Raw genomic sequence first — 12,320 nt, 5'->3', positions numbered from 1 at the left:
GCTCCGACCCGCTCCGAGCCGCTCCGAGCCGCTCCCCCCCGCTCCGACCCGCTCCGACCCGCTCCGAGCCGCTCCGACCCGGTCCCTCCCGCTCCGACCCGACCCGACCCGCTCCGACCCGCTCCGACCCGCTCCGACCCGGTCCGACCCGCTCCGAGCCGCTCCCTCCCGCTCCGACCCGCTCCGAGCCGCTCCGAGCCGCTCCGACCCGCTCCGACCCGCTCCGACCCGCTCCGAGCCGCTCCGACCCGCTCCGAGCCGCTCCGACCCACTCCCTCCCGCTCCGAGCCGCTCCGACCCGCTCCGACCCGCCACTCTTCCATTTCAAGTATAGGTGATAGTTTGTCACTACGGAGCTTCCGCTGTGTGATATATGGGTTCATACTATACATTGCATAGCTCATGCGGCACTTATTCACTTTAGAAGGACTGTGGGCAGCGATGATGCCCCACGGAGGGCTTATTAAAGGCATCTCAATCAGCAAGTGCTTTCAAAGTGTTCGTCGGGGAGTGCAAAGCTGCACCAAACTGAGCAATATGGCAACTTTCACTGACTGAAACTAGGAATAAAAAGGCTTCCAGGAGAAGCTGGACGAAAGCTTCCTCGTGTGAAGAGGGACAGAAACAGTTTTAAGTGCTGAAACTATTCGATTGACTGAGACAAGAAGATGGTTTTGACCTTAAATATAAATCTGTAGTGCGACACTTGGGATAAAACGTTCCTTTTGGGATCAGATCGACCTTCAAATGCTCAATTTGACCTTCATCCCTCTCATCTTTTGTCAACAGAAACCTAAAATACGTAAAGAACACACGAAGCTGTGTTATTGGAGACAAACACGGGGTTACAGGTGTCTAAATGTAAGACAAAAGATGTGAAATCCATAAATTAATAATCTGCTTGAGGTTACACACATAAAAATCCATAAATTAATCTTAATTTGAGTGGTGTGCTCTGGAGAGATGTTCCAGTAAAGAGGATCAGAGAAGCTCTCAGAACGTTATCCAGATGATTTCAGGGGCTGCATCTCCCACTTGTGCCTTTCTTTGGACCTGTTTGAGCGGCTCAGTGGGACGGAAACGACTTCTGGATCCACTTTAAGGTGGAACAACGGGACCGAAGGTGAGTCTGGGCCCAAAGTGCTGAACGTTGGGTTGGTGGAGGCAAAGCTGGCTGCTCTAAGGCTGCCTGCTAGGGTTGGGTTGAACTCGAACCATGTGACAGGAAGTCATATTTCATCAAATGCCGCTGCTTTGCGAGGGCGTCCCCACTGTCTTTGAGCTTCAGGTGGATTTCCCAGGGAACTGAACAGAGAATGTAACCAAATATATCAACAAACATAAATATATGTACAGGTTTTTCTGTGCAGGCGTACATGAGGGAGCGTGGAAACGTGCGGTGGCTGAGGTTGAGTGTGTCGTCCATAAATATTCTGCTTTAAATCCACTTCCTGTGCAGCTGTTCCGGTTAAATCAGGCGCAGCCGCACTCGTCCACGATCATGTTGGGAACGTCCCGCTTCACGATGTTGTACTCGTCGTCGAAGTAGAGCATGGACATGGTGCTGAGCTTGGTGGGGATGCAGCAGGAGTTCATGGAGCCGGGGCCCATCCCCCGCATGCGGTACTGGTTCACCACGGCCGTGTGGAAGGAGGAGGCGGAGCCGGGGACGCCCGCCATGTAGGCCGGGCAGTTCCCCTCGCAGTAGTTCCCAAAGTAGCCCGAGGGCGCGATGATCCAGTCGTTCCAGCCGATGAGCCGGAAGTCGATGTAGAACTGCTGGCGGCAGCAGAGGCTGCTGCTGCCGTCGCACTCCAGCCCGCGCTTGCGGATGCGGTGCTTGCTGTCGTTCTGCCGCGCCCGCACCACCAGGAAGGGCCGGTGCGACTCGTCGCTGAGGTGGAGCAGAACCGGCACCACGCCCTCCGCCTCGCAGCCCTCGCAGCGCACGTCCAGGTTCTGCCGCCGGTCGCCGCCCTTCTCGAACAGCATCCGCACGGCGTCCGTCAGCGGGAAGGTGTGCCAGCCGCTGCGCCGCAGCTCCACCCGCTTCTCCACCAGGTTCCACTTGCTGCCCAGGCCGGGCTCCTGGGAGTACACCTTCACCGTGGCCCGGCGCTTCCCGCGCTCCTCGCCGGGCGCCGCCAGCAGCCGGAAGTACAGCCAGAGCGTGGCCTGCGTCACGCGCAGGTTCTGGTTGCCCTCGCTGGAGATGAGGAAGAACAGGCTGGACTTGGAGGTCACCAGGTCATCTGGGGGGGGCACAACAAAAACACGTCAGGATCAGGGGTTCACTTAGTTTTACACTCACTGCTGCTGAAGCTGCTGGATCAGGGGTTCACTTAGTTTTACACCCACTGCTGCTGAAGCTGCTGGATCAGGGGTTCACTTAGTTTTACACTCACTGCTGCTGAAGCTGCTGGATCAGGGGTTCACTTAGTTTTACACTCACTGCTGAAGCTGCTGGATCAGGGGTTCACTTAGTTTTACACTCACTGCTGCTGAAGCTGCTGCTGAAGCTGCTGGATCAGGGGTTCACTTAGTTTTACACTCACTGCTGAAGCTGCTGGATCAGGGGTTCACTTAGTTTTACTCACTGCTGCTGAAGCTGCTGGATCAGGGGTTCACTTAGTTTTACACTCACTGCTGCTGAAGCTGCTGGATCAGGGGTTCACTTAGTTTTTCACTCACTGCTGCTGCAAGCTGCTGGATCAGGGGTTCACTTAGTTTTACACTCACTGCTGAAGCTGCTGGATCAGGGGTTCACTTAGTTTTACACTCACTGCTGCTGAAGCTGCTGGATCAGGGGTTCACTTAGTTTTACACTCCCTGCTGCTGAAGCTGCTGGATCAGGGGTTCACTTAGTTTTACACTCACTGCTACTGAAGCTGCTGGATCAGGGGTTCACTTAGTTTTACTCACTGCTGCTGAAGCTGCTGGATCAGGGGTTCACTTAGTTTTACACTCACTGCTACTGAAGCTGCTGGATCAGGGGTTCACTTAGTTTTACACTCACTGCTGCTGAAGCTGCTGCTGAAGCTGCTGGATCAGGGGTTCACTTAGTTTTACACTCACTGCTGCTGAAGCTGCTGGATCAGGGGTTCACTTAGTTTTACACTCACAGAATAAAGATTTTAAAGACTCCAGATCTTTAAGAATACATCCGGATTTTTCTGACTTCATTTCCCATCATGCACCTGGTGAAAATTCTTCACAGCAATGAAGTCAACCGATAAGCAGCTTTTAAGTATTTTTAAGTAGAATAAGCAGCTTTTAAGTATTTTTAAGTAGAATAAGCAGCTTTTAGCCCCATATTTAAGAGATGTGCTTTGTGTTGAAAAGACAGAAATATATAGTAAGTGAACTTTAGGGACATAATCGTGTTGCTCCGCTTAACTCCTCCCATGAACGCTGTCCGATCTCCTTTCTCTCAGGAAAAGAGCTGGTTGTCGTTCTACGTTAAAACGCACACAGAAAGTTTTACGCCGCCTCAGAAACAGATTAAAGAATCAGAAACACTGAAGACAGACGGTCAGACGCTCTATAAATGTTCGGGACTCCTGGATGTGAGAAAAGCACATTTTACGGGGGCCAAAATGACTCATTTCAGACCGTTACTGTGACCCATGACCTCTGAGTTCGCCTCATCAGCAGAAAGCAGCCAGAAATTCCTCGTTAATCAACTGGCTTTTAGGCTTTTTGGCTGGAAATCTGAGGATCCTCACTGAGCTTTCAGGCTCTGATGTTTTATATCTGGAGCTGAAGAAGGCAAAAGGAGCCGTTGGTCAGGTGTGAACCTCCTGAAGTCCGAGGGAAGCCGACCAGGAGAGTCCAGCGGGGGAACCTTCCTGGCTGAGCAGAAGCAGGGCTTTTACCGGGAAACACAGCAGCAGCAAAGCAGATTTATCCAGCCTCCTCTGGTCCACCACAGGGCATCTCTGAGGCGTCACTCAGCGGCGTGGCGCCTCAGATGAGAGCGGCGCCGTGGCCCGGGCTCCATCTTTCAGCACGTTTTCCATCAAAGGGCTGAAACCTGCTCACTTCTCCTAAAGCGGAGATCAAAGCGTTAAAAAGCTGATCTGAGAGCGCCGGGGCGGCCTGGTTCCGCTTAAATGAAGCAGCTGGAGCTTCGAGGGAAGCCAGGAAACCGAAAGCATCTCAGGAAACGAGGCTCGCTCGACTAAACTGCGCTTCATTTGGATTCTGCGCCCACAGAACTCGCTTCTGGCTTTCAGAACGGCCCATCGAAACGAGGAAGTCGGGCCACATCTTTGCCATCTGATGGTTAGAATCAAACCTCCTCTTCTCTGTTTTAACCCAAAACCAGCAGCAGATTCATCATTAAACCATAAAACCAGCAGCAGGCATCACACTCTGCTTTCATTTCATTCCATTTCAGGTTTTTCCTCCAACATTTTCATTAAAAACACACAAAACCCAAGAAGCTCGGAGGTTTTTACCCCATTTCCATGATTTTCAATAAAAAAACGACCCTAATTGTGAGAGTTTTAGAGTTAAAAATGACCAGAAGTAATAAAACAACTGAAACTGAGGCCCAGATGAGGCTAAATGGGACGAATCTTTGCCAAAAATGGGCCTTAAATGGGCCTTAAATGGGCCTTAAATGGGCCTTAAATGTCCCGATTCACCAGATTCAGTGAGTAAATGTGCAGTTTTCAACAGATTTACGTGATTTTTTAACGAAACACGACAGCTTTAAGTCAGTCTCAGAGTAAACTAAACAGCAAGAGCCACAGAATCTAATTTAGCTCGGTTCTGTCCACGTTTACCTCCAAGGATGAAGCTCTCTGGGGTGCGTTTCTCTCTGAACTACTCAATTAAATCTGGATTTTTAAAGTTAATGTTGAGAAATTTTCTTGGCTGTCAAACAACCGACGTAAATATATTTAAGGTAAAAATATCTTTAAGGTAAAAGTTAAGGTGAAAACTGTCATTAATGTCTATTTATTTACTGGTTTAGGGTGAAAACTGTCATTATTGTCTATTTATTTGCTGGTTTAGGGTGAAAACTGTCATTAATGTCTATTTATTTGCTGGTTTAGGGTGAAAACTGTCATTAATGTCTATTTATTTGCTGGTTTAAGGTGAAAACTGTCATTATTGTCTATTTATTTGCTGGTTTAGGGTGAAAACTGTCATTATTGTCTATTTATTTGCTGGTTTAGGATGAAAACTGTCATTATTGTCTATTTATTTGCTGGTTTAGGATGAAAACTGTCATTAATGTCTATTTATTTGCTGGTTTAGGGTGAAAACTGTCATTAATGTCTATTTATTTGCTGGTTTAGGGTGAAAACTGTCATTATTGTCTATTTATTTGCTGGTTTAAGGTGAAAACTGTCATTATTGTCTATTTATTTGCTGGTTTAGGGTGAAAACTGTCATTATTGTTTATTTATTTGCTGGTTTAGGGTGAAAACTGTCATTATTGTCTATTTATTTGCTGGTTTAGGATGAAAACTGTCATTATTGTCTATTTATTTGCTGGTTTAGGATGAAAACTGTCATTAATGTCTATTTATTTGCTGGTTTAGGGTGAAAACTGTCATTATTGTCTATTTATTTGCTGGTTTAGGGTGAAAACTGTCATTATTGTCTATTTATTTGCTGGTTTAGGGTGAAAACTGTCATTATTGTCTATTTATTTGCTGGTTTAAGGTGAAAACTGTCATTAATGTCTATTTATTTGCTGGTTTAGGGTGAAAACTGTCATTATTGTCTATTTATTTGCTGGTTTAGGGTGAAAACTTTCATTATTGTCTATTTATTTGCTGGTTTAGGGTGAAAACTGTCATTAATATCTATTTATTTGCTGGTTTAAGGTGAAAACTGTCATTATTGTCTATTTATTTACTGGTTTAGGGTGAAAACTGTCATTATTGTCTATTTATTTGCTGGTTTAGGGTGAAAACTGTCATTAATGTCTATCTATTTGCTGGTTTAGGGTGAAAACTGTCATTATTGTTTATTTATTTGCTGGTTTAGGGTGAAAACTGTCATTATTGTCTATTTATTTGCTGGTTTAGGATGAAAACTGTCATTATTGTCTATTTATTTGCTGGTTTAAGGTGAAAACTGTCATTAATGTCTATTTATTTGCTGGTTTAGGGTGAAAACTGTCATTAATGTCTATCTATTTGCTGGTTTAGGGTGAAAACTGTCATTATTGTTTATTTATTTGCTGGTTTAGGGTGAAAACTGTCATTAATGTCTATTTATTTGCTGGTTTAGGGTGAAAACTGTCATTATTGTCTATTTATTTGCTGGTTTAGGATGAAAACTGTCATTATTGTCTATTTATTTGCTGGTTTAGGATGAAAACTGTCATTAATGTCTATTTATTTGCTGGTTTAGGGTGAAAACTGTCATTATTGTCTATTTATTTGCTGGTTTAGGATGAAAACTGTCATTATTGTCTATTTATTTGCTGGTTTAAGGTGAAAACTGTCATTAATGTCTATTTATTTGCTGGTTTAGGGTGAAAACTGTCATTAATGTCTATCTATTTGCTGGTTTAGGGTGAAAACTGTCATTATTGTTTATTTATTTGCTGGTTTAGGGTGAAAACTGTCATTAATGTCTATTTATTTGCTGGTTTAGGGTGAAAACTGTCATTATTGTCTATTTATTTGCTGGTTTAGGATGAAAACTGTCATTATTGTCTATTTATTTGCTGGTTTAGGATGAAAACTGTCATTAATGTCTATTTATTTGCTGGTTTAGGGTGAAAACTGTCATTAATATCTATTTATTTGCTGGTTTAGGGTGAAAACTGTCATTAATATCTATTTATTTGCTGGTTTAAGGTGAAAACTGTCATTAATGTCTATTTATTTGCTGGTTTAGGGTGAAAACTGTCATTAATGTCTATCTATTTACTGGTTTAGGGTGAAAACTGTCATTATTGTCTATTTATTTGCTGGTTTAGGGTGAAAACTGTCATTATTGTCTATTTATTTGCTGGTTTAGGGTGAAAACTGTCATTATTGTCTATTTATTTGCTGGTTTAAGGTGAAAACTGTCATTAATGTCTATTTATTTGCTGGTTTAGGGTGAAAACTGTCATTAATGTCTATCTATTTGCTGGTTTAGGGTGAAAACTGTCATTATTGTCTATTTATTTGCTGGTTTAGGGTGAAAACTGTCATTATTGTCTATTTATTTGCTGGTTTAGGGTGAAAACTTTCATTATTGTCTATTTATTTGCTGGTTTAGGGTGAAAACTGTCATTAATGTCTATCTATTTGCTGGTTTAGGGTGAAAACTGTCATTATTGTTTATTTATTTGCTGGTTTAGGGTGAAAACTGTCATTATTGTCTATTTATTTGCTGGTTTAAGGTGAAAACTGTCATTAATGTCTATTTATTTGCTGGTTTAGGGTGAAAACTGTCATTAATGTCTATCTATTTGCTGGTTTAGGGTGAAAACTGTCATTATTGTTTATTTATTTGCTGGTTTAGGGTGAAAACTGTCATTATTGTCTATTTATTTGCTGGTTTAAGGTGAAAACTGTCATTAATGTCTATTTATTTGCTGGTTTAGGGTGAAAACTGTCATTAATGTCTATCTATTTGCTGGTTTAGGGTGAAAACTGTCATTATTGTCTATTTATTTGCTGGTTTAGGGTGAAAACTGTCATTATTGTCTATTTATTTGCTGGTTTAGGGTGAAAACTGTCATTATTGTCTATTTATTTGCTGGTTTAGGGTGAAAACTGTCATTATTGTTTATTTATTTGCTGGTTTAGGGTGAAAACTGTCATTATTGTCTATTTATTTGCTGGTTTAGGGTGAAAACTGTCATTAATATCTATTTATTTGCTGGTTTAAGGTGAAAACTGTCATTAATGTCTATTTATTTGCTGGTTTAGGGTGAAAACTGTCATTAATGTCTATTTATTTACTGGTTTAGGGTGAAAACTGTCATTATTGTCTATTTATTTGCTGGTTTAGGGTGAAAACTGTCATTATTGTCTATTTATTTGCTGGTTTAGGGTGAAAACTGTCATTATTGTCTATTTATTTGCTGGTTTAAGGTGAAAACTGTCATTAATGTCTATTTATTTGCTGGTTTAGGGTGAAAACTGTCATTAATGTCTATCTATTTGCTGGTTTAGGGTGAAAACTGTCATTATTGTTTATTTATTTGCTGGTTTAGGGTGAAAACTGTCATTATTGTCTATTTATTTGCTGGTTTAGGATGAAAACTGTCATTATTGTCTATTTATTTGCTGGTTTAGGATGAAAACTGTCATTAATGTCTATTTATTTGCTGGTTTAGGGTGAAAACTGTCATTAATATCTATTTATTTGCTGGTTTAGGGTGAAAACTGTCATTAATATCTATTTATTTGCTGGTTTAAGGTGAAAACTGTCATTATTGTCTATTTATTTGCTGGTTTAGGGTGAAAACTGTCATTATTGTCTATTTATTTGCTGGTTTAGGGTGAAAACTGTCATTATTGTCTATTTATTTGCTGGTTTAGGGTGAAAACTGTCATTAATGTCTATTTATTTGCTGGTTTAAGATTAAAACTGTCATTAATATCTGTTTATTTGCTGGTTTAGGATGAAAACTGTCATTAATATCTATTTATTTACTGGTTTAGGATGAAAACTGTCATTATTGTCTATTTATTTGCTGGTTTAGGGTGAAAACTGTCATTATTGTCTATTTATTTGCTGGTTTAGGGTGAAAACTGTCATTATTGTCTATTTATTTGCTGGTTTAGGATGAAAACTGTCATTATTGTCTATTTATTTGCTGGTTTAAGATTAAAACTGTCATTAATATCTATTTATTTGCTGGTTTAGGATGAAAACTGTCATTAATGTCTATTTATTTGCTGGTTTAGGATGAAAACTGTCATTAATGTCTATTTATTTGCTGGTTTAGGGTGAAAACTGTCCTTAATATCTATTTATTTGCTGGTTTAGGGTGAAAACTGTCATTATTGTCTATTTATTTGCTGGTTTAGGGTGAAAACTGTCATTAATATCTATTTACTTGCTGGTTTAGGGTGAAAACTGTCCTTAATATCTATTTATTTGCTGGTTTAGGGTGAAAACTGTCATTATTGTCTATTTATTTACTGGTTTAAGGTGAAAACTGTCATTAATGTCTATTTATTTGCTGGTTTAGGATGAAAACTGTCATTATTGTCTATTTATTTGCTGGTTTAGGGTGAAAACTGTCCTTAATATCTATTTATTTGCTGGTTTAGGGTGAAAACTGTCATTATTGTCTATTTATTTGCTGGTTTAGGGTGAAAACTGTCATTAATATCTATTTACTTGCTGGTTTAGGGTGAAAACTGTCATTATTGTCTATTTATTTGCTGGTTTAGGGTGAAAACTCATTATTGTCTATTTATTTGCTGGTTTAGGGTGAAAACTGTCATTATTGTCTATTTATTTACTGGTTTAGGGTGAAAACTGTCATTAATATCTATTTATTTGCTGGTTTAGGGTGAAAACTGTCATTAATATCTATTTATTTGCTGGTTTAGGGTGAAAACTGTCATTAATATCTATTTATTTGCTGGTTTAGGGTGAAAACTGTCATTATTGTCTATTTATTTGCTGGTTTAGGGTGAAAACTGTCATTATTGTCTATTTATTTGCTGGTTTAGGGTGAAAACTGTCATTATTGTCTATTTATTTACTGGTTTAGGGTGAAAACTGTCATTAATGTCTATTTATTTGCTGGTTTAGGGTGAAAACTGTCATTAATGTCTATTTATTTACTGGTTTAGGGTGAAAACTGTCATTAATGTCTATTTATTTGCTGGTTTAGGGTGAAAACTGTCATTAATGTCTATCTATTTGCTGGTTTAGGGTGAAAACTGTCATTAATGTCTATTTATTTGCTGGTTTAGGATGAAAACTGTCATTAATGTCTATTTATTTGCTGGTTTAGGGTGAAAACTGTCATTATTGTCTATTTATTTGCTGGTTTAGGGTGAAAACTGTCATTATTGTCTATTTATTTGCTGGTTTAGGATGAAAACTGTCATTAATGTCTATTTATTTGCTGGTTTAGGGTGAAAACTGTCATTATTGTCTATTTATTTACTGGTTTAGGATGAAAACTGTCATTATTGTCTATTTATTTGCTGGTTTAGGATGAAAACTGTCATTAATGTCTATTTATTTGCTGGTTTAGGGTGAAAACTGTCATTATTGTCTATTTATTTGCTGGTTTAGGGTGAAAACTGTCATTAATATCTATTTATTTGCTGGTTTAAGGTGAAAACTGTCATTATTGTCTATTTATTTGCTGGTTTAGGGTGAAAACTGTCATTATTGTCTATTTATTTACTGGTTTAGGGTGAAAACTGTCATTATTGTCTATTTATTTGCTGGTTTAGGGTGAAAACTGTCATTAATATCTATTTATTTGCTGGTTTAAGGTGAAAACTGTCATTATTGTCTATTTATTTGCTGGTTTAGGGTGAAAACTGTCATTAATATCTATTTATTTGCTGGTTTAAGGTGAAAACTGTCATTATTGTCTATTTATTTGCTGGTTTAGGGTGAAAACTGTCATTATTGTCTATTTATTTACTGGTTTAGGGTGAAAACTGTCATTAATGTCTATTTATTTGCTGGTTTAGGGTGAAAACTGTCATTAATGTCTATCTATTTGCTGGTTTAGGGTGAAAACTGTCATTAATATCTATTTACTTGCTGGTTTAGGGTGAAAACTGTCATTATTGTCTATTTATTTGCTGGTTTACGATGAAAACTGTCATTATTGTCTATTTATTTACTGGTTTAGGGTGAAAACTGTCATTAATGTCTATTTATTTGCTGGTTTAGGGTGAAAACTGTCATTAATGTCTATCTATTTGCTGGTTTAGGGTGAAAACTGTCATTAATATCTATTTACTTGCTGGTTTAGGGTGAAAACTGTCATTATTGTCTATTTATTTGCTGGTTTACGATGAAAACTGTCATTATTGTCTATTTATTTGCTGGTTTAGGATGAAAACTGTCATTAATGTCTATTTATTTGCTGGTTTAGGGTGAAAACTGTCATTATTGTCTATTTATTTGCTGGTTTAGGGTGAAAACTGTCATTAATATCTATTTATTTGCTGGTTTAGGATGAAAACTGTCATTATTGTCTATTTATTTGCTGGTTTAGGGTGAAAACTGTCATTAATGTCTATTTATTTGCTGGTTTAGGGTGAAAACTGTCATTAATGTCTATATATTTGCTGGTTTAGGATGAAAACTGTCATTAATGTCTATTTATTTGCTGGTTTAGGGTGAAAACTGTCATTATTGTCTATTTATTTGCTGGTTTAAGGTGAAAACTGTCATTAATGTCTATTTATTTACTGGTTTAGGGTGAAAACTGTCATTAATATCTATTTATTTGCTGGTTTAGGGTGAAAACTGTCATTAATGTCTATTTATTTGCTGGTTTAGGGTGAAAACTGTCATTATTGTCTATTTATTTGCTGGTTTAGGGTGAAAACTGTCATTATTGTCTATTTATTTGCTGGTTTAGGATGAAAACTGTCATTATTGTCTATTTATTTGCTGGTTTAGGATGAAAACTGTCATTATTGTCTATTTATTTGCTGGTTTAGGGTGAAAACTGTCATTATTGTCTATTTATTTGCTGTTTTAGGGTGAAAACTGTCATTAATGTCTATTTATTTGCTGGTTTAGGGTGAAAACTGTCATTATTGTCTATTTATTTGCTGGTTTAGGGTGAAAACTGTCATTATTGTCTATTTATTTGCTGGTTTAGGGTGAAAACTGTCATTAATGTCTATTTATTTGCTGGTTTAGGGTGAAAACTGTCATTTTTATCTATTTATTTGCTTGTTTAAGGTGAAAACTGTCATTAATATCTGTTTATTTGTTGGTTTAGGATGAAAACTGTCATTAATATCTATTTATGTACTGGTTTAGGATGAAAACTGTCATTAATATCTATATATTTGCTGGTTTAGGGTGAAAACTGTCATTATTGTCTATTTATTTGCTGGTTTATGGTGAAAACTGTCATTAATATCTATTTATTTGCTGGTTTATGGTGAAAACTGTCATTATTGTCTATTTATTTGCTGGTTTATGGTGAAAACTGTCATTAATATCTATTTATTTGCTTGTTTAGGGTGAAAACTGTCATTAATATCTATTTATTTGCTGGTTTAGGGTGAAAACTGTCATTAATGTCTATTTATTTGCTGGTTTATGGTGAAAACTGTCATTATTGTCTATTTAATTGCTGGTTTAGGGTGAAAACTGTCATTAATGTCTATTTATTTGCTGGTTTATGA

The 12,320-nt window shown here is 38.7% G+C and overlaps 1 protein-coding gene across 1 annotated transcript in view; it reads right to left on the bottom strand.

Annotated features, from left to right (window-relative positions):
• Positions 1 to 244: 244 nt before the first annotated feature.
• The window catches only part of LOC140288168 (inhibin beta B chain-like), a 39,705-nt gene continuing 27,629 nt past the window's right edge, over positions 245 to 12,320 (bottom strand). The window contains exon 2 of the mRNA XM_072379169.1: positions 245 to 2,252. Coding sequence (XP_072235270.1) covers positions 1,474 to 2,252 — 779 coding nt within the window. The 3' untranslated portion in view covers positions 245 to 1,473. The remainder of the gene's footprint in view (positions 2,253 to 12,320) is intronic.

Source organism: Leuresthes tenuis, unplaced genomic scaffold, assembly GCF_036924035.1.
Source record: "Leuresthes tenuis unplaced genomic scaffold, fLeuTen1.0.hap1 SCAF_1, whole genome shotgun sequence".
Classification (NCBI taxonomy): domain Eukaryota; kingdom Metazoa; phylum Chordata; class Actinopteri; order Atheriniformes; family Atherinopsidae; genus Leuresthes; species Leuresthes tenuis.
This window is presented reverse-complemented; position numbering and strand designations above follow the sequence as displayed.